This window comes from Mustelus asterias, chromosome 4 (genome assembly GCF_964213995.1).
Source record: "Mustelus asterias chromosome 4, sMusAst1.hap1.1, whole genome shotgun sequence".
NCBI classification, from domain to species: Eukaryota; Metazoa; Chordata; class Chondrichthyes; order Carcharhiniformes; family Triakidae; genus Mustelus; species Mustelus asterias.
Window position 1 is genome coordinate 52,414,655 of NC_135804.1, and position 22,486 is coordinate 52,437,140.

Here is a 22,486-nt window from a genome sequence, read left to right on the forward strand (position 1 = left end):
GGGAGGAAACTGGAGCACCCAGAGAAAACCCACGCAGACACAGGGAGCACGTGCAAACTCCACACAAGGTTGGAATTGAACCTAGGTCCCTGGCACTGTGAGGCAGCAGTGCTAACCACTGTGCCACCCATAGATCACAGATAAAAACTTTTCAATGGGGTTTAGTGCGGGTTAACTCAAAATACGAGGTGCCGGTTTTTCACTACATTATTCAAAGGCCGCAGCGGATCTTCCTGTTTGTGCTTTGCACACTTACCTTGTGCCATGATTCAACGTATCCTGAGGTATGTACTGGATCAGCAGTTAATTCAATACTTGTTGCAATCTCCCCATCCTGTATGAACAACGCTGTATGAAGAGAGAAGGTGCTGGTTATAAAGAAGCCACATTGTTAAAAGTACGTTCAGCACAGCTTTAAAATAGGTGGCCTAGCAATTGATGCTGCAGGATTGGAAGACCCAAGTTCAATTCCGACTGATGTTTCCACTAGGACTTCACCTCAAGGAGAAATGAATTGTCAATCTTCCAACACAAGGTCTATTGTAGGGGCCTCGGAGTCAGCAGGTCACGGCCTCAAACCCCACAATGGATTTGAGCAAAGTAATCTAGATTGGTGCTTCAGCGCTATATTAAGGGTGCTCTGTATTGTCAGAAGCACAGTTATTTGGATGGGACGTTCAGCCACTGCCCTGTCTTGATTACTTACGTCAACCTGACAAGAGGTTCTCTGCCGGCCAGCATTTCTCCCTCAACCAACACTGGCACTGGCAAATTGGACTTGGGCCTAGATAACAAGAGTAACTGTTCTTCAGAAAGTAATACTTTGGTTATAAAGTAATTTGAAGTGTCCTGTGGAGGCACCTTTCTTAGACCCAAGACCTTCCTTTCATAGTGGCCAGTGCATTTCCTTCCTTTATTAGAGATCAGCCATGATGGTATTGAATGGTGGAACAGGCTCGATGGGCTGAATGGCCGACTCCTGCTCCTAGTTCTTATGTTCAATTGTACACAATCCCTCTCTTCTGTTGTGCTGCCAACAGGCTGGGATTGTAAATATCTGTGGACATATAGAAGGCCTGGTTGTCCAATCATCTGATCATAGAATCCTTACAGTGCAGAAGGAGGCCATTTGGCCCATCAAGCCTGCACTAATAACAATCCCACCCAGGCCCTATCCCCGAAACCCCACATATTTACTTGGCTAATCCCCCTGACACTAAGGGACAACTTACCATGGCCAACTTAACTCGCAAATCTTTGGACTGTGGGAGGAAACCGGAGCACCAGGAGGAAACCCACGCAGACACGGGGAGAACGTGCAAACTCCACACACATAGTAACCCAAGGTTGGAATTGAACCCGGGTCCCCTGTTGCTGTGAGACAGCAGTGCTAACCACTGTGCCGCCATGCCGCTCATCATGGTAAAGGATTGGAAAATATGAAGTGATAACAATCTCACTATTGTTTAAAAAAGGTTATCTCTTACCTGCCTGATGCAGAGTGAAGTCTGCCAGTAGATTTGCCATCTTATAAATTTCCGTACAGATCTTAAAACATACAATTCCAGATTAGAGAGAATGTTGGGAACATGCTGTTACAAGTTTATTTTCATGGGTCGAACAATCCTGGCGGAAACATAAAATCAAACTAATCAAGCTAATTAAATATAAAGGGCGACGATTAGACAGAATTAAATTTCTTCAGTCTAAAAAGAATATGCCATTTCTGCAAGGAGCAACAACTCTACCATATGTCAAATATGCTCTAAAAAGAGGTCTGTTATCTTTTGTCTGATGCAGAAGTGACTCCTTGAATCAGGCCTGGTGTCTATAGACAGAGAGTGACTTCTTCGGTCATGAAGGGAGACTAAATGCCTGTTGTACTTCACATGTTTTGGAAAGAATTCTGGCACACAGAAACAAGACAAAATCTCTCCCTCGAGAATTATTGAAGAAAAGGAGAGAAGCAATGTCAACATGCACACATAAAATGAAAAAGGATTACCTGTCCTTTAACAGTATGTCTCAAAGTGAATGAGACAAAATCGGTGAACAGTCGGTGAATCCAGCTGGCCCTGTTTAGAGAGCAGGAAGGACATAAGGCTAAAGCAATTGAATTGCTTCACTGGTTTCATACACTAGCCAGCGACAGTGTTTAGCAAAATGAAGAAACAGAGCAAGCAGATGAAAATAATAACATATTAAAAATTCATTCCTGGGATTTGGCCGTCACTGCCATCGTCCCTCTCTAGTTACTGTGCGAAGGTAATGTTGTCATGCCTGAGGAGATTATTCTTTGCCATGGCTTAATATGACCCAGTGGTTTGTTAGGTCACTTCAAAGAGCGGGAAAGAGGCATTCACATTGGTATGTGTATGCTCCACCATAGTCCAGATGACCGTGGGCTACTAGTCCTTTTGAGGGGGAGTGCTGACCGGTGGTGATTTAACCTGAGGATCACCACACGAGGGGCAAGGTTGAGAAGGTGGGGCCTTCATGGATAACGTCAGCCAGTACGGGAATTGAAACCACACTGTTGGCATCGCTCCGCATCCAGCCAATTTAGCTAACTGACACACCACATTGGTGTAAAACTGGATCACATACAGGCTGAGTGGACAAGACAGGCAGGTTTCTTTCCTTAAATATTCTGATAGTTTCATGACCACTTCTATTTAGACCATCTTATTTCCAGATTTAATTTTTGTTTCAAAGCTGAATTCAAACTCTCAAACTGCCGTGGAAGAATTTGAACCCTATTTATCTGGATTATTAACCACCACACTTTCATACCCAGCCCACATCTTCAAAAATGAGAAGGATTAGGAGAAACTGAAAGAATTAAAGAATCCGGATGATAGTATAAAGATTTGCATTGTAATTAGTCTGGCACCCAGCATTCCAAACCTAACGAGAGAAAGCTGGCATTTCTGAATCCCTGCTGTCGAATAGGAAAATAAACAGACAAAATAACTAGTGTGCATCCCCACAGAAACGTGTTTTCCCCTCCAGCACTCCCAGTTAGACCTGTTCACATAACCCTTCCCCCTTGCGTAAATGTCATTGAGCCCAGAACCGCATCAAATTTCAGCCCAACCACCAAGTTTAAGTTTATTTATTAGTGTCACAAGTAGGCTTACATTAACACTGTAATGAAGTTACTGTAAAAATCCTCTAGTTGTCACACTCCGGCGGCTGTTCTGAGGGAGAATTTAGCATGGCCAATGCACCTAGCCAGACTGTGGGAGGAAACCGGAGCACCCGGAGGAAACTCACGCAGACACGGGGAGAACGTGCAGACTCCGCACAAACAGTCACCCAAGCCGGGAATTGAACAAGTTATGCACAATACCTCAATTAACCACCCACAAATACTGCTGCCCGTGTATTGATGACGTATTTTAACGCGGGCGTGCAATATCATTGGATTCTCGAGTAGCTATTCTGTTTGCTGCCCTGTTGGCAAATCATCAGTCCCGGGTAATCAGTCGCAGTGCATAACAGTGCTCTGATTGATAACAAAACTGGACGCAGATTATAAGCAAGCCAGAACATGTTGTAATACAAACAGAATGAGCTACCTGTTGGTAATGACAGGGCACAAATTGAAAGTTATTGGCAAAAGAGCCAGATTCGACACAAGGAAAACATTCTTTTTTACTGACCGAGTTGCTATGATCTGGAATGCACTACTGAAAGCAGATTCTCTAATAACTTTCAACGGGAAATTGGATCAATACTTGATAAGCAAGGGGGAAGAGCAAGGGAGTGGAATTAGTTGGATAATTATTTTGAAGAGTTGGAACAGGCACAAAGATTCTAAAGCAAAATCTTAGGAGCACCTGCCAGCGACCTTTACCATCTAGAAGGACAAGGGCAGCAGATACCTGGGAACACCACCACCTGGAGGTTTCTCTCCAAGCCACACACCATCCTGATTTGGAAATATATCGCCTTTCTTTCTGTCACTGGGTCAAAATCCTGGAATTCCCCCCCTAACAGCAGTGTGAGTGTACCTACACCTCAGGGACTGCATATGTTCAAGAAGTCAGCTCACCACCATCTTCTCAAGGCCAATTAGGGACGGGCAATAAATGCTGGTCTAGTCCGTGATGCCCACATCCCACAAGTGAATAAAAAGAAAATGAAGGTTCCACTTTAGTTGCAATCGTGAATTTGCACTCAAGTGCGCTGGCAATCACTCTTATTCAGGTGCAAGTCATGTTGCCACTCAGATCATTTGCATAATCACAAACAAAAACATTGCCAAAAACAGTGCGATCAGCAAACATAATGCAACATAATTGTTTCTTAAGTGCTTAAGAGTACTAACCTGGCGTAGTTTTATTATTACAGCTGAACAGGGGATTATCAACAAAAATTAGCCTATTTATACAATACATTGCATTGTATCATTGGTGCTTCCAAGGTGGTTGATGATAGGGGAAGCATTCTTTGGTGTTCGTCCAAGTGCGGTGTGAAAATTCTTGGCGGTTTAACCGCCATTTTCCCTGTGCTATCGCTTCTCGGCCTTTTGGCTAAGATCAAGTGCAGTATCGACATGCTGTGCTTGGTTGAAGTCATTAGGTTACATTTTAGCTTCATTTGAAGCAATTTTTAAAAGCGGCATCTCAGCCTTTTGGCCAAGATGCAAATGAGATCAAGCCTTGGAGGATGAGCTATGCCTACTCCAATCAGCTTGGATCATGTAGATCAAGCCCAAGACAGGAGGTGAGAGCCCTGTCTTGTCAGCTTGGATCGGGAATGTCTCAACTTGTTGAGACTCTGAATTGGACTTGATTTGATTGAATTGGAATAAAAACCAAAAAAAAATCCTGTATTTTCTTTGGTCGAATAAGCAATGGCAGTAGTTACTTTAAAGACACAAATTCTATAGCTCTGTCATTGTTATCCTTGGCTCTGCACCACTGGGCCAAATATGGCTACATCTGTTATCCTGATATCCACCCCCATCTTTCAATATATCCTTTCATTACTTGTATGATGGGAGGTGCTGATACAATGAATAATCTGAACTGGTATTGGTAATTTCGTATCCTGTCTCTTCCTACATGTACCTGTTTGAAAACAATCTTGCTGTACTCTCCCAGTCTTTGAGAGTTTGTTGAGTTATTTGTAAAAATGGAAAAACCTTCAATAAAAATATTTTTTAAGAAACTCTAATAGGTTTGTCAAACATGATTTCCCGGAACAGGGTGGCACAGTTGAAACTAAACCCTCACCATGTAGGGTATTGTATGTCGCAGATGCCAAAAGTGATACTTGTGAGACAATTTATTCGATGCATTTTTGAGAGATTGTCAAATAACCACAGATTTTTCCACTGGAACAGAAACTTGGACTTACTCCTTGTGCTTTTGTATTTGCAGCATTAACTTGTCAAAGTTCAGCAGACAATCAGTGACAGTTACAGCGATTCGTCCATTGTCACAGGCTGTAAGAAATCAAAAGTTTGTGTACAATGTCATGTCAGGAATTACACAGGATCTTCCCAGGATACAGCTTTATTGGCCGTAAATCCAGACTGATGCGGTTCTGGACAAAAATAGGACCTCATTTTTTTTCAAACAGATGAAAAAAAAACCTTTACTTGATCAAGCTTCAAACGCACTATAGAATCCATAGAATCCCCACAGTGCAGAAGGAGGCCATTCGGCCCTTTGAGTCTGCACTGACAACAAATCCCACCTAGGGCCTATCCCCGTAACCCCACATATTTTCCCTGTTAGTCCCTCTAACCTGTACATCCCGGGATACTAAGGGACAATTTAGCATGGCCAATGCACCTAACCCGCACATCTTTGAACTGTGGGAGAAAACCGGAGCACCCGGAGAAAACCCACGCAGACACTGGGAAAACGTGCAAACTCCACACAGTCCCCCAAGCCGGGAATCGAACCCAGGTCCCTGGAGGTGTGAGGCAGCAGTGCTAACCACTGTGCCACTGTGCTGCCACCACTATGCTGACCATAGACACAAAAACATGTCTCCAGGTTATTCATTACCACAGTGTTTGCACACAAATGATCTACTAATAGTGTGACTCATGACCAGCTATGGCATAAAGATTATCGATGTGGAGATGCCGGCGTTGGACTGGGGTAAACACAGTAAGAAGTTTAACAACACCAGGTTAAAGTCCAACAGGTTTATTTGGTAGCAAAAGCCACACAAGCCACGAAAGCTTGTGTGGCTTTTGCTACCAAATAAACCTGTTGGACTTTAACCTGGTGTTGTTAAACTTCTTACTATAAAGATTATCAGCAAGAACAAATCATTGTTGGGGGGGGCACAAAATTGGCACATTTTCTGTATGAAGTAGTTCCACCCTGACCCACAAATAGTTGCACACTCACTATTTGACCTCTAACAATTTCTCCTCTCATGGTTAAAAGGAACAGTCACAGCTGTATTTTTCCAAATAGTTCATGGTGGCTCCTTTCATATTTTCTTACATGGTTTCCTCATCGCCAATTGTTACAAACCTTATCTATTTCAAAACTCAAGTGGCCAATGTTCTGTTGACCTCCATGACTTAGCCTCCTCCAGCCCATTTCCAAGCTTCTCACGCCCTGCTCTCACCCTGTGCCTCTGGATGCAGGCTTTGTTTCTGTGCTTCTACATCACAGCCTCCACTCCAGTCTCTCCCTTCCAACATCAGAGGTTAATCATTCAACCTTTGATCTCGAATTATACCTCCATCTTTATCCTTCTTGTCTAATATCAAGAACTTCTCATCTCAAGAACTTGTTTTTTCAATCATGCCTTCAATTTCCTCTTCTCAAATCCCTACGCTTGCTTCACAGTGCCCAACCCCCCACCACTCCTCAGAACACCCACACATGCTGCAATGTGCCTCATCCCATCCCCTCTAATGCCTCAGGCCTTGTGATAGCTAGGCCTAGGCTCCATCTCTCACAAAGTCCATGGCAAGTTCTAACATTACACCAAAGCCTCACCTAATTTCTAACCCACTATGTTTTTAAATGTATTCTTTCACAGGATCTGGGCATCGCTGGCAAGACTGGGATCTGTTGCTGATCCCTAATTGCCTTTGAACTGAGAGGCTTGCCACACCATTTCAGAGGGCAGCTCAGAGTCAACCATATTGCTGTGTGTCTGGAGTTACATGTAGGCCAGACCAGGTAAGGACAGCAGATTTCCTTCCCTGAAAGATATTAGTGAATCAGATGGGTTTCTGCAACAGTCAACCATTGTTTCACGGTCACCATTGCTAAGGCTAGCTTTACAATTCCAGACTATTACTTGAATTTCAATTCCACCAACCGGCCAGCGGGATTTGAACCCTTGTCTACAGAACATTAGTCTGGGCCTCTGGATTATTAGTCCAGTGACAATGCCACCAGTATAATGGGACTATATTGAAAAGGCTGAGGAATTTTGTAGCCCAGGTGAATGAGGGTGTATGGAGATGAAATAGAAGCAATAAAAAGTGCATTCCCTTAAAAAAAAGTTGAAATTGTACATCAATATAGGGAAAGGGTTAGACAGAAATCATGAGCCACACATATCAAAATTTTAAAGTGCTAAATTGACATTTTCAATGAATTATATAACAGAGTGAGTCTGACTTGCTATTTCATAGAATATTAATTATCACACTCACCTAAAGTTAGAGCAAGATTAAGATCAGTCTGGGACTCAATTTCAAAATCCAATGAGTGATTTAGATTTAACCTAAGAAAAAAATAATTGAAGGATGCTGAGGGATATCCAATCACAGTCCAGTAGACACTCATGTACATAATCACTTCTCTGATTAATGTAATCCCACCGCTCAAACAGTGCCACGAAACTTACCCCCAGCTCACCCGAACATTCAACATTTGGATGTGTCAGACTCAATTTCATCAACATTTCTCCAAGGGTGCGCAAGTTACCTCCTCCAACCTTATGAACCTACAAGTTTTTTAAAAGCCAAACTTTGTATTGTCTAACGACTACTTTCTCATTTTACCTCAACTTTTTCTCCTCAATCTCCTTCTCAAAGTAAACAAGCTCCAATCAATTTTAAAAGTTGCTCATTGCAATTAAGAATAATGAATGAAAGAGGACTTACTAACGATATGTGTTTAAAGATTGAGGGGTAGAGGTTGGTTGAAGGCTGCGTTTAGAGCTTATACCCAGTGATAAGTTCAGTGTTCGCCAATAGGAAAGTAAAATATGCATTATGCAAGTAGGGGGTGCCTAATATCTATTAGTAGTGGCCACCTGAACAACAGCTCTGACAGGGGTAGCAGTGGCCTGAATGCTTGTCCAGACTGGGTACAAGCCATCCATTGCTATTCAAGATGGTGCCTATTCTACACCTGAAAAGCGGACAGATCTGGTACTGCCATCATGGTGCCTATTTTACACCTGAAAAGCGGACACACCTTGTATTGCCATTGTTAAATGTTTAGAACAAGAACGCCAGAAAATGGTGGAATAGTAGCAGCTTTAACAAGCTCTCTTTTCACAAGTTTTCATATAATGGGAACTATTCAGACTTTTGGACCATCACTGAGGATTTGTTGCTGGGCCTGCAGCAAGGTTAATGACAACATTTATCCAAAGATGTGCGGGTTAGGTTGATTGGCCATGCTCAATTGCCCCATAGTGTCAGGGTGATTAGCAGGGTAAATATGTGGGGTTACAGGGATATGGCCTGGGTGGGATTGTTGTTTGGGCCAAATGCCCTCCTTCTGCACTGTAAGTATTCTATAATGTTATGATTTTAATTATTTACAAATTCAACATCTTTATTTTGCTGCACTTGATAACCATACCTCCAATATTAACTTCAGGTTCACTAATGTCCTTGAGGGAAGGAAATCTGCCATCCTTACCTGGTCTGGCCTACATGTGGCTCCAGAGCCACAGCAATGTGGTGGACTCTCAACTGCCCCCAGGCAACTCGGGATGGACAATTAATGCTGGCCAGCCAGCGACATCCATGTCCCAACAATGAACAAAGAAAAGGTTAAATAACACATACAGAAAATGTTGGAAAATCTCAGCAGGTCTGACAGCATCTCTGGGGAGAGAATAGTGCCAATGTTTCGAGTCTAGATGATCCTTCGTCAGAGCTTGAAACGTTGGGTCTTTTCTCTCCCCACAGATGCTGTCAGACCTGCTGAGATTTTCCAGCATTTTCTGTTTTTGTTTCAGATTCCAGCATCTGCAGTATTTTGCTTTTTATCTTAAACACATATCCTATAAGCAGGATTTACATTAACCAGAATTCCTTATAATTGACATTTATGAAGGGATAGGATGATACAGTACCTGCTCAAAACAAGGATTTATTTTTCTTTATTCTTTCATGGGATGTGGGCAACGTTGGTAAGGCCAGCATTTATTGCCCATCCCTAATTGCCCTTAAACTGAGTGGCTTGTTCGGCTATTTCAGAGGGGAGTTAAGAGTCAAGCACATTGCTGTGGGTCTGGAGTCACATATAGGCCAGAGTGGGTAAGGATGCCAGATTTCCTTCTCTAAAAGATATCAGTGAACCAAGTGGGTTTTTATAACAATCAGTGATAGTTGTTACTATTACTGAGAATCGTGCTTTACATTCCAGATTTATTAACTGAATTTAAATTCCACCAGCTGCCATGGTGGGATTTGAACACCAGTCCCCAGAGCATTAGCCTGGGCCCTTGGATTACTAGTTCAGTGACAATACCATTGTACCACCATCTCCCCATGAGTTTAATGATTTATAGTCTTCATCATCTTCAAAGATTAATATTAGCAACTGTCGAATTCCAATTCCAATTCTCTTCCCGCACCTAGTGGTGCGCTAAGGTAGACTTTTGCCTATCTCCACAGCTAGTAGTTCCCAGAACAGGTCACTAATCAGTCATCAGGGGATTATAGCTCAAGGGGCATCGCTTCACATTAAGTGTGGCTGACCAGGAGTCTCTCCCACTCTTTCTGCCAGCTGTTGGGATGTTGGAAGGATTTGCAGGTTGACACTCAAGCTGTTTGACCACGTTATAAACACACCTTCCTGGAGTGGGACTTGAGCCCGGAGCTTCTGTTCAGAAGCAGGAACACTATCCACTGTGCTACACAACCTCCTATCAGCAGCCCTAAAGACAGCTAATTCACAGTTAACATAGTAGTTCTCATTGATACTTTAACATCTTAACATCTGCTTATTCACACAATTCTGAATCTATCAGAATTTCTGAATCCACTAGAATATTCATTATGCTACATACAGTACACCGAACAATCTGATATAATGCCAGATGAAAGTCTGGCTAGTTTCGAGTCTATTTTATAGGGAGTTTTCTCTACATTTACCCACTCCCTTTCAGAAAGATGTCTACCCATTTGAGGGATGTTGTCCTCAGTACAAGTGCTGAACAAATTAATTTTTCATTAATCCATATAAAAACATAAGGCTATGATTCACACATTCTTCATCAGCAGGAAAGCGGGGCAATCCCAGCCGTGGCCATTCTTGATGTGATTCATTGGCCAGCAGGCAGTTAACTGACAGGGTTTCCATCTCTTTAATGGTGGAGATCCCGCCTCCAAGAACTGTTGACCAATCAGATGGCTGGCGTCAAGTCCCAGCAGCTCCCCCAGGAGTGATGGCCACTGCTGGTACTGTAGCCAGTTCCAAACAGTGAAGATAGAGAAGGCTTTAGAATTAAGGTAGGTGAATGGGGCTCACCTCAGGCTGATTCTGGCAAGAGAATTGGGAGATGAGGGGGAGGGGGGTGGGGGGGGGGTGGGGTGTCACTATGGACGGGGGAGGTCAGTCTGAGATTTTGGAGCCCTTCATGGGCCACAGTGAGCCTAGTGTGGCCATTGATTGAGCATTTAATGGTCTCCAGGCGGGAAGTCCATCTTCAATCTCCTCCGCCCCTGACTTTATCAGAGCAAGTCAGAACAATGGCAGACAATCCATGCCTTTCTCCCACTTCCCCCAGCAGGAACTTTAACCCCATTATGTTATGCTATTTTCTAACATTTAGGTTATTCCTTTCCCGTGGCCTTGACTACCTTTATTAAAACTCATTTACGGGATGTGGGCATCGCTGGCTAGGCCGGCATTTATTGCCCATCCTGATCAAGAGGGAAGACATGTTCTCAGATCGCTCACATTGTGAAACTTCTCTCATTTCCTCCTGTAACTGATGATGACAGTGGGTTTGTGAATGCAGAATGACTCATCTGCTCACTCTGGGCCTCATCGCTGGGGGTGGGGCAGGGATCAGGGAAGGGGCAAAGTGGAAATGATTCACATCAACAAAACCCAACTATTCTGCACCAATTTGTATATCTGTTCTTGTCTAAATCCAAACACAAATGTTGTTTAGTTAAAATTGAATACTTGCAGCCAGTTGGAGTAAGCATAGTTCATGGTTCCCCTGAAGACAGCAGCTACATTTTTGATAGAGATTAGAATTCCTTTCTCATCATTGAGATCGACATCGCTCTTTTCCACAGACATATTGTTTATCTGCAAACTCATAAAACAGAGAAATATGCTTTTGTAAACTGCTTTGGTTGAACTGATTTAACTGGTTTATATATAAGCTTCTCCGGCCTTTTTTAGAGAACAGGCAGAGATTTATTTCCACTTTAGCAATTTGCGTCCATGCACAATTCATCCTTCAGCCTCATGTGGCCCTTTCAGAACAAGTGCAATCTCCAATGATGGTCACTCCAATGCAGTCAAAGCTTGGCGTGCATTGAAGTGTTTAGAAAACCAACTTATTTTATTCATTTGTGGAACATGGGCATCACTGGCTGGCCAGCATTTATTGCCCATCCCTAGTTGCCCGTGAGAAGGTGGTGGTGAGCTGCCTTCTTAAATCGCTGCAGTCCACTTGCTGTGGGTTGACCCACAATGGCGTTAGGGAGGGAATTCCAGGATTTTGACCCAGCGACTGTGAAGGAACGGCGATATATTTCCAAGACAGGGTGGTGAATGGCTTGGAGGGGAACTTGCAGGTGGTGGTGTATCTGCTGCCCTTGTCCTTCTAGATGGAAGTGGTTGTGGGTTTGGAAGGTGCTGTCTAATTTGTGAGACACTCACAAAGTCATGCTGACTGTCCCTAATGTTGCCTCTCTAAATGCCTGTAGATCTTGTCTCTCAGAATACTTTAGAATGTTTCGTGGGTACGTACATGCAGAACAGAGAAATATAATTGAGTGAAGTTCAGGTATAAGGATATGGTGCTCATGCTTCTAATGTAATTAGGCGATGTTTTTATTACTGTGGACAATGCTCAGCAATGCAAGTAGTGACCTAACAACAACTAAAGGCTATTACTTTTATGAGATAATGGCACCTTGATAAGGTGCAAACTAATGAGTAAGCACCTACTTCTGCTCAAAATACCTGGTACTTAGCATGTTTTCAGTGGCTAGAATGGAAATGGAAAGTGCTTTGTGCATTCTGCCTGATTTAAACAAGGGTACATAGTGAAGACACAGCCACGTTGGATGGAATATTAAACCCGTCTGCCCGCTCAGTGGATTAGAAACGTTTCAGGGGACTATCCGAAGAGCAGTGGTGTTCACCTACCCAACAAAAATCAGATGAATTGGTCATTCATCTCATTGTTGTTTGTTGGACCTTGCTGTACACAAATCAGCTACAAAACAACTATGTCCGTACTATGGTGCTTTAGAGCATCCTGAGGACATGAATGGGTCTGAAAATGGCTTGCAGATATGATAAAGAATTTTAAAATCAATGTATGGTTAATAGAATATTTTGTTCCATGCTTTTCTCTTCCTGCACCTGTAATGTTTATCTGCCAATGTCTTTTGCTTCTCTTTCAATGGATGTTTTCTTTATTCTTTAACTGGATGTGGCCATCGCTGGCTAGACCCGTATTTGTTGTCCATCCCTAATTGCCCTTGAGAAGGTGATGGTGAGCTGCCTTCTTGAACTGTGGCAGTCCATGTGGTGTAGGTACACCAACTGTGCTGTTGAGCTGAGAGTTCCAGGATTTCGACCCCGTGACAGAGAAGTAACGGTAATATGTTTCCAAATCAGGATGGTGTGTGGCTTGGAGGGGAACTTTCAGGTAGTGGTGTTCTCATGTTGCCCTTGCCTTCTCAGTGCTAGAGATTGTGGGTTTGGAAGGTGCTGTCGAAGGAGGCTTGGCAAATTGTTACAGCACATTTTGTAGATAGTACACACTGCTGCCACAGTGCATTGGTGGTGGAGGGAGTGCATGTTTAGGGTGATGGACAAGGTGCCGATCAAACAGGCCATTTTGTCCTGGATGGTGACAAGCCTCTTGAGGTTGTTGGTGCAGCACTCAGTCAGACAAGTGGAGAGTATTCCATCACATTCCTGGTTAGTGCCTTGTAGATGGTGGACAGGCTTAGGGGAGTCAGAAGGTGAGTTGCTCGCTGCAGAATTCCTAGCCTCTGACCTGCTCTTATAGCCACTGTATTTATATGGTTGGCCCAGTTAAGATTCTGGTCAATTGTAATGCCCCAGAATTTTGTTGGTGGGAGATTCAGGGATGGTGATGCCATTGAGTGTCAAGGACATTGCTAATAAAAATATGATGTTACTTTGGTCTTTAATAGTTGATATCACGACATGGTATTTGTCCATCTATTGGAGAAGTGAGGATTGTTCAGCCAATATCCTAAACTACTTCCAGTCTGAGTGGGATTGTTGTTGGTGCAGGCTCGGTGAGCCGAATGGCCTCTTTCTGCACTGTAGGTATCCTATGATTCAAATAAGAAAAAATAAATTTAAAAATTTAAAACGGAGGCACAGTGGTTAGCACTGCTGCCTCACAGCGCCAGGGACCTGGGTTCGATTCCTGGCTTGGGTCACTGTCTGTGTGGAGTTTGCACGTTCATCCCATGTCTTTCCTCCAGGTGCTCCGGTTTTCTCCCACAGTCCAAAGATGTGCGGGTTAGATGAATTGGCCATGCTAAATTCCCCCTTAGTGTCAGGGGGACTAGCTAGGGTAAATGCATGGGGTTATGGGGAGAGGGCCTGGGTGGGATTGTGGTCGGATGGGCCGAATAGCCTCCTTCTGCACTGTAGGATTCTATGATTCCATATCCCTATTCACAGTCTCAGTCACTTTACACATTCATTGTGACATCTGTTCTGAGGTGGAGCAGCTCAAACTGATGGTTGCTGGGCAGTTGCTCTTTACAGAGAGTACAAAAGAGTGCAGAGAGAAATCCAAACTGTAGGAGGAGAAATTAAAAATCCCGAGAGCTGAAGTGAACGGACGCCTTTAAAAGAGTGATGAAAGAGTGAATGAGGCGAGAGAGATGTAAAACTGGCTGTAAAACAACATAGTGTAATTTCCCCAACTCTTCATTCACCCTCAGGAGGGACTGTACAGTTTTCCCTAGCCTGAAGGTAGGGGTCACCGGATGGTGCGATGATCCGTCTGGATAGAAGTTGCACAGGTTGGGATGAAAACAGAAAATACTGGAAATACTCAGCAGCATCTGTGGAGAGAAGAGATTGGAGATGGATTCGTCAGATGGGTTACTCTGCATTTTTGCTCCTCTGAAAGTAGAAGAACATCTCGATTCACCGGATACTCTGATGGATTTCAAGATATCGTGGTGTTTAGAGTTGTTGAATTTTGTGCATACGAACATACAAGTCAGGAGCAGGAGTGGTTTAGGAGGCTCTGACTGGGGTAAAACATGAAACGATCCATCAAAATGTGTAGCTGCCAAATTCAGTCCACACTTCAGATACATACAGACAAATGCATAGACAGAGTTTAAAGGCACTTCTAGCAGCTTACTTTCTAAAAATATATGACACAGTGCCGAGAAACAGAATGGATTGCTCCCCTTCAATATTCGGGAATGAAGCATGACGAAATGCCGCCTGGATAACATCACTGGTTTCCTGGTTGACTGGAAGGCAAGGAATTTTAAAACGTCATTATAATTGCTCTGAATATTCCCCCAGTTCACACAGTACACTCACCAATCAACATCTTGCCAACCTGACCTCTGGGGGGGCAGTCAAACTAAACCCACTCAGTTATTATGGCTGTTTGCAATGGTTATCTCAGAGAGCTGTGACATTACAAGGAGGCCTGGTGGCACATCGGTAGTGCCCCTACCTTTGGACCAGAAGCTCTGAGTTCGAGTCCAACACCAGGACTTGTCTTGCCCACAGAAGGAGTGTTCAATGTAGTTCAATGGGCTGATAATCAGCTTGGAAATCCTTCCACCACTTACCCCCAAATGGGTTAAAGAAACAGTATGGGTGTGAAGATACAAGGGAAACACTTCTTACAGCAAAACCTCCAGTACAAAGGAGGTGGTAAATAAAAGCTTGTGTTCCTCTGGATATTATACTGTACATTTAAAAGCCATGTAGTGGAGTCCAGAACTAGGGGTCAAAACTTGAAGATCTTTTAGAACTGAGGTGAGGAGAAATTTCTTCACCCAGAGGCTGGTGAATGTGTGGAATCCAATACCACAGTAAGTAGTTGAGGCCAAAACATTGTCTGATTTCAAGAAGAAATTAGATAGTGGGGCTAAAGGGATCAAGAGATTTGGGAGGGAAGGGGAAGTTGGGACATTGAATTTGATGATCAGCCATGATCAAAATGAATAGCACAGCAGGTTCGAAGGGCCGAATGGCCTACTGCTGTTTCTAGTTTCTATGTTTTCAAAATGCACGTTATGTGTTGAAAAGCAAATTAGCTGGCATTAAGTAGTAAAGAATCCTTTGTGCACATTCTAGGTATAATGGTACAATTCATGTTCCTACGGTACAGGAGGACATGGGTTTTCATGCACCGACTGGGAGAAAGTGAGCAGACTCCAGTCACATTCAGAACAAGGCACTGAGTTCCGCACTAACTTGCACACAACTGTTCCCACAACTGGCTCTCATTGATAGAAAACACCGCAATCTTAATCCGCAAAACTGTCAGACTTTTTGCAACGTCTGAGCACCCGTGACACACGGTCCACTGGAAACATTCATGTGGTGTCATATCGCGGGGAGGGTCTTTGTTCTTTCCTGAAGGAACTTACAGACTAAACCCGCTTCCTTGGTGAATCTGCAGACAATCCCCGTGCGGTGTGTGGCTGGAGCTGAAGACTCAGGGTCGCAGGAGAGTGAGGCTGCAGCCAGGAATACAAACAGTGCAGTCAGCTGTCTCAGGAACATGTTGCCATCTGAATCTGACAGTGTTAGAGCTTTGGACCGCTCGCGGAGTGCTGCGGTTCTGGGTGTTAGCAGCCTCTGTTACATGTGGCACAGAGCTGAGTTGTACTCGGAATACTCAGTCACACTGCAACCCCCTCCTGCAAAGACAATGAGGCATTTCCTGCAATGCATACAGTGCATATCCTCATGTTTTTTTAGAAAATAACCTTTTGATCTTTCACTCAATAAACTTACGCAACAGTGCGCGTTAGATTAACTCTGAGGCTCAGGCTCAAAGTTATAAATACATTTTAAAACGATGTTGCAAGATCAGGTGACATATCCCACATGAGTTGATCAGATCAGGAGTCCCATGAAAGCCCCCAGAAGGATCAAGGTAGGTAACTCCTCTCGCACGGTGACTGGGTATTTTTAATCCTCTGTTTAAACTGGTTGAGACTCCTTTCACCATCCTGCTCTTAAAGCTGACTCTAGTGATCAGGAGCATGGCTCCTGTTGTTATGTAGTGGATCTGTTTGCCCCTTTAAATGTATGTTTGCTGCTGCACTAGGCAAAGACCACTGCAGTTTTCACCAAAGCAACATGAGTTCAGAGCAGAGGGTGTGCTAGAGTGTACAATACAGCTTCCATTGGGATCCCAATGGAAGCAGCCATCAGCATCAACCTCTTCAGACTGATTCCTTGGCTTGTTTGCCATGTCTATGCTGTCATACTCTGGCTGATGGACTGCTTACTAAACAGGCCAAAAGGTTCTAAGGATGCCTTCAGTCATCCAGACTTTGTCTAAACAATAGCTGGGGTCGTCAAATATTCCCGGGAAATTTTTGTTCTTCTGTTTCGATGAAGGGAAAGATTTCAATTTCCTCACATTAGGTTCACTAATGTCCTCCAGGGAAGGAAATCTGTCGTCTTTACCTGGTCTGGCCTACATGTGACTCCAGACCCACAGCAATGTGGTTGACTCTTAACTGTCCTCTGAAATGGCCTAGCAAGCCACTCAGTTGTAACAATTGCTTCAAAGTCTCAACAAAGAAATGTAACTGGACAGGCCACCTGACATCAACCTAGGCACCAGAAAAGACAACGGCAAAACAAACAGCCCTGTCGACCCTGCAAAGTCCTCCTTACTAACATCTGGGGGCGAGTGCCAAAGTTGGGAGAGCTGTCTCACAGACTAGTCAAGCAACAGTCCGACATAGTCATTCTCACAGAATCATACCTTACACATAACACTCCAAGCACCACCATTACCATCCCTGGGTATGTCCTGTCCCACCGGCAGGACAGACCAAGCAGAGGTGGCGGCACAGTGGTATACAGTCGGGAGGGAGTTGTCCTGGGAGTCCTTAACATCGACTCTGGACCCCATGAAGTCTCATGGCTTCAGGTTAAACATGGGCAAGGAAACCTCTTACTGGTTACCACGTACTGTCCTCCTTCGGCTGGTGAATCGGTATTCCTCCATGTTGAACAACATTTGGAAGAAGCACGCAGGGTGGCAAGGGCGCAAAATGTACTCTGGATGGGGGATTTCAAAGTCCACCATCAAAAGTGGCTCAGGAGCAGCACTACTGATAGAGCTGGTCGGGTCTGAAAGGACATAACTGCTAGACTGGGTCTGCAGCAGGTGGTGAAGGAACCAACAGGAGGAAATAACCTACTTGACCTAATCCTTACCAATCTGCTGGCTGCAGATGCATCTGTCCATGACAGTATCGGTAAGTGTGACCACCACACAGTCCTTGTGGAGATGAAGTCCCGCCTTCACATTGAGAATAACCTCCATCGTGTTGTGTGGCATTATCACCGTGCTAAATGGGACAGACTTTGAACCGATCTGGCAACTCAAGACTGGGCATCCATGAGGCGTTGTGGGCCATCAACAGCAGCGGAACTGTACTCCAGCACAATCTGCAACCTCATGGCCCAGCATATCCCCCACTCAACCATTACCATCAAGCCAAGGGATCAACCCTGGTTCAATGGAGAGTGCAGGAGGGCATGCAAGGAGCAGCACCAAGCATACCTAAAAATGAGATGTCAACATGGTGAAGCTACCAAACAGGACTACTTGCATGTCAAATGGCATAAACAGCAAGTGATAGACAGCGATAAGCGATCCCACAACCAACAGATCAGATCTAAGCTCTGCAGTCCTGCCACATCCAGTCGAGAATGGTGGTGGACAATTAAACTACTCACTGGAGGAGGAGGCTCCACAGATATCCCCATCCTCAATGACGGAGGAGCCCAGCACCTCAATGCAAAAGATAAGGTTGAAGCATTCGCAGCAATCTTCAGCCAGAAGTGCCGAGTGGATGATCCATCCCGGCCTCCTCAATGGCCCCCAGCATCTCAGATGTCAGTCTCCAGCCAATTCGATTCACTCCACGTGATATCAAGAAACGGTTGGAGGCACTGGATACTGCAAAGGCAATGGGTCCTGATAACATTCCGGCAACAGTACTGAAAACGTGTGCTCCAGAACTTGCCGCTCCCCTACTCAATCTCTTCCAGTACAGTTACGACACTGGCATCTACCCAACAATGTGGAAAATTGTCCAGGTATGCCCTGTACACAAAAAGCAGGACAAATCCAACCCAGCCAATTACCTCCCAATCAGTCTACTCTCGATCATCAGTAAAGTGATGGAACGGGGTCATTAACAGTGCTATTAAGCAGCACCTGCTCAGCAATAACCTGTTCAGTGACACCCAGTTTGGGTTTCGCCAGGGTCACTCAGCTCTTGACCTCATTACAGCCTTGGTTCAACATGGACAAAAGAGCTGAATTCCAGAGGTAAAGTGAGAGTGACAGTCATTGATATTAAGGCTGCATTCGACTGGGTGTGGCACCAAGGAGCCCTAGTGAAACTGGAATCAATGGGTATCAGGGGGCAAACTCTCTGCTGGCTGGAGTCATATCTGGTACATATGAAGATGGTTGTGATTGTGAAGGGTCAGTCATCTCAGCTCCACAACATCTCTGCAGGAGTTCCTCAGGGGAGTGTCCTAGGCCCAACAATATTCAGCTCCTTCATCAAAGCCTTCCCTCCATCATAAGTTCAGGAGTGGGGATGTTCGCCGATGATTGCACAATGTTCAGAACCATTCGTGACTCCTCAGATACTGAAGCAGTCCATGTTCAAATGCAACAAGATCTGAACAATATCCAGGCTTGGGCTGACAAGTGGCAAATAACATTCGCGCCACACAAATGCCAGGCAATGACCATCACCAATAAGCACCGCTCTTTAACATTCAATGGTGTTACCATCACTGAATCCCCCACTGTCAACATCCTTCAGGTTACCAATGACCAGAAACTCAACTGGACTCAACACATAAACACAGTGGCTACAAGAGCAGGTCAGAGGCTAGGAATACTGTGGCGAGTAACTCACCTCCTGACTCCCCAAATCCTATCCACCATCTACAACACACATGTCAGGAGTGTGATGGAATCCTCCCCACTTGCCTGAATGGGTGCAGCTCCAACAACACTCAAGAAGCTTGACAGCATCCAGGACAAAGCAGCCTGTTTGATTGGCACCACATCTACAAATCCACCACCGATGCTCCATATCAGCAGTGTGTACTATCTACAAGATCCACTGCAGCAATTCACCAAAGATCCTTAGACAGCACCTTCCAAACCCACAACCTCTTCCATCTAGAAGGACAAGGGCAGCAGATACATGGGAACACCACCACCTGCAAGTTCCCCTCCAAGCCACTCACCATCCTGACTTGAAAATATATCGCCGTTCCTTCACTGTCGCTGGGTCAAAATCCTGGAATTCCCTTCCTAACGGCATTGTGGGTCAACCCACAGCACGTGGGCTGCAGCGATTCAAGAAGGCAGCTCACCACCACCTTCTCAAGGGCAATAAATGTTGGCCAGCCAGCGACGCCCATGTCCCACGAATGAATAAAAAAAACTCACCCCACAGAACAAAAAGGTTCTTAACTATTCCCCATTGGCAGGGGATATGGAAATCAGAATTACATATACCCTGGTGCACTGTGGCAGCTGTACAACACAATATATACTTCCTTTAAACATGTGTTGCAAACATAAACAACAGGGACCTCTAAACTAACTACATTGATGGAATCAGTTCATAGAATCATAGAATCCCTACCATGCAGAAGGAGGCCATTCGGCCCACCGAGTCTGCACCGACATTCTGACAGAGTATTTTACCCAGGCTCTCTACCCTGCCCTATCCCCGTAACTCCACACATTTACCATGGCTAGTCTGTGTGGAGTTTGCACTTTCTTCCCGTGTCTGCGTGAGTTTTCTCCGGGTGCTCCGGTTTCTTCCCACAATCCAAAGATGTGCGGGTTAGGTTGATTGGCCGTGCTAAATTGACCCTAGTGTCAGGAGGATTGGAGGGTAAATGTGTGGGGTTATGGGAATAGGGCTTGGGTGGGATTGTGGTCGGCACAGATTCGATGGGCCAGATGGCCTCCTTTTGTACTGTAGGGATTCTATGATAATCCCCCTAACCTACACACCTTGGGACACTAAGGGGAAATTCAGCATGGCCAATCCATCTAACCTGCATATCTTTGGAGTGCGGGAGGAAACCGGGGCACCCAGAGGAAACCCCCACAGACACGGGAGAACATGCAAACTCCACATAGACAGTTGCCCAAGGCCGGAATTGAACCCAGGTCCCTGTCACTGTGAGACTGCAGTGCTAAGCACTATGCCACCATGCTGCCCAATTGGATAATTGTGTTTACCTGATTCTTTGACTCTATGTGCTCAACCTTTCTGGACTCAAAAACCTTTCCCACCACACAGCTGACCTGAGGCTAGCCAATAGGAAGAGCCAATGAATTTAGCCACCCACCCTGTAAGATGAGATGATTGAGATTGGCCAATCATCATCTTACCACCCACTCCACTGTTTAGCCCTCAAACTGAATCTTGTTGTTGAATACCAATGTTTGAATCAGTGCCAAAGTTCATTCAGGGAAATATGATAACTGGCCTTGAATTAGAACTGTAGTGAATGAAGTTCTTTTGAAATCACGTTATATCTCTGGAAATAATATTTGCCCAAAAGCATCCAGCTTTGAGTTTCTGGGGTCACAAAGTTGCTTTGAATGCTTTAAAAATTGAAGCCAGTACCAGCAGAGTACCACATCCACACATGTTCTGGAGTTGGTGCCAAGGTTGTGTCCAGACCTTCATGTTATTGACATGGTTTAACATTCCAAAATCACAGGCTCGGAAGAGCTTTTATTATTCTTGGTTTTCGATGTTGGAAAATGTTGGAAAAATTGAGAAATAATTCAAACCCACACAGCACAGCATAAGTACCTTAATTTTAAAATAATCATATAGATTTGGGACGCAGGAAGAGAAAGAGAATTGGAATAGAGATTTGCCATCTCACCGTTTTCAACATAGATTTCACACGCTCTCACCAGCAGGTTTAAAGGCAAGTGGCACATGAAATCCAGCCAGTGCCATACCCACCCACTACCCACCCACTCCTGCCCTCTCTGCAGTTATTCATGGGGCAAGGAGCCATCAAACAGTCCGCTCGCCAATTGAGGCCAATTAATGGCAAGGTAATCCTGGCACCACAGTGTTTTACCTGCAGCAAGGGAAGACCATACCATCTGTGAAGCCTGCCAGCTTTCCCTTACAGACAGGTAGCGAGCAAGAAATTGGGGATCTCTATAACATGCTCCTTGGGCCCATCGGAAGATGCCTAAGGTCATTCTTTCCCCTTTACTGCCTGCCAATCTCAGGTCACCACCCCCCTCCCCCCAATATCTGGAGCTCCCTCCCTCACCCACTTCATAAGGGCCTGTAAGCCTCGTGATTCCATTCAATTCCCCCCACCCAATAGTTACTTTGCACCTGGTCCCAGGCTCCACAATTTTCGGAACTGGATGGACCCAGCATGGGCCACCACTCTCAGTGGTGCTGGGGGGACTACACAGCTTCCAATCATCTGGTTGACCCCAGATGGGGGCAGAAGGCCTACCTCCAGCAAATTAACACTTCAGACAGTGTTAACTGGCTGTGTGGCAACTTTCCAGAGTGAGGCCGAGCTTAACACCCACCCCCAACCTTTCAGATGGGGTGTCAGGAACCCAGCAATAATGTCCACATTACAGAAATAGACCATTTGGCTCAGCTGTTTTATAAGTCTGTTCCCAACCTTCTTCATCTAACATCTATCAGCACATCCTTCTATGCCTTACTCTTTTTATCCAGCCTCCCCTTAAATACATCGACCAGCCCATTCCCGAGTGTAAGCAATCTCTGGATAAAGGA

At 44.8% G+C, this 22,486-nt stretch overlaps 1 protein-coding gene and 1 non-coding gene across 5 annotated transcripts in view; one reads left to right on the forward strand and one right to left on the reverse strand.

The window, feature by feature from the left end:
- The window catches only part of cetp (cholesteryl ester transfer protein, plasma), a 46,842-nt gene that overhangs the window by 16,684 nt on the left and 7,672 nt on the right, over positions 1 to 22,486 (reverse strand). The window contains exons 1-8 of one of the 4 annotated variants that reach the window (XM_078211024.1): positions 16,046 to 16,412; positions 14,794 to 14,908; positions 11,377 to 11,508; positions 7,649 to 7,719; positions 5,368 to 5,455; positions 2,006 to 2,075; positions 1,488 to 1,548; positions 257 to 348 (exon numbers count right to left, since the gene is read on the reverse strand). In XM_078211024.1, the coding sequence (XP_078067150.1) occupies positions 257 to 348; positions 1,488 to 1,548; positions 2,006 to 2,075; positions 5,368 to 5,455; positions 7,649 to 7,719; positions 11,377 to 11,508; positions 14,794 to 14,908; positions 16,046 to 16,181 (765 nt within the window). In that variant the 5' untranslated portion in view covers positions 16,182 to 16,412. Of the gene's footprint in view, positions 1 to 256; positions 349 to 1,487; positions 1,549 to 2,005; positions 2,076 to 5,367; positions 5,456 to 7,648; positions 7,720 to 11,376; positions 11,509 to 14,793; positions 14,909 to 16,045; positions 16,413 to 22,486 lie in introns of those variants that run through there. The other 3 variants (XM_078211027.1, XM_078211026.1, XM_078211025.1) reach the window with 3 other exon arrangements.
- On the forward strand, positions 4,519 to 4,710 carry LOC144493287 (U2 spliceosomal RNA). Its single transcript, XR_013497723.1, has one exon. It is a non-coding gene; the product is annotated as a U2 spliceosomal RNA (small nuclear RNA).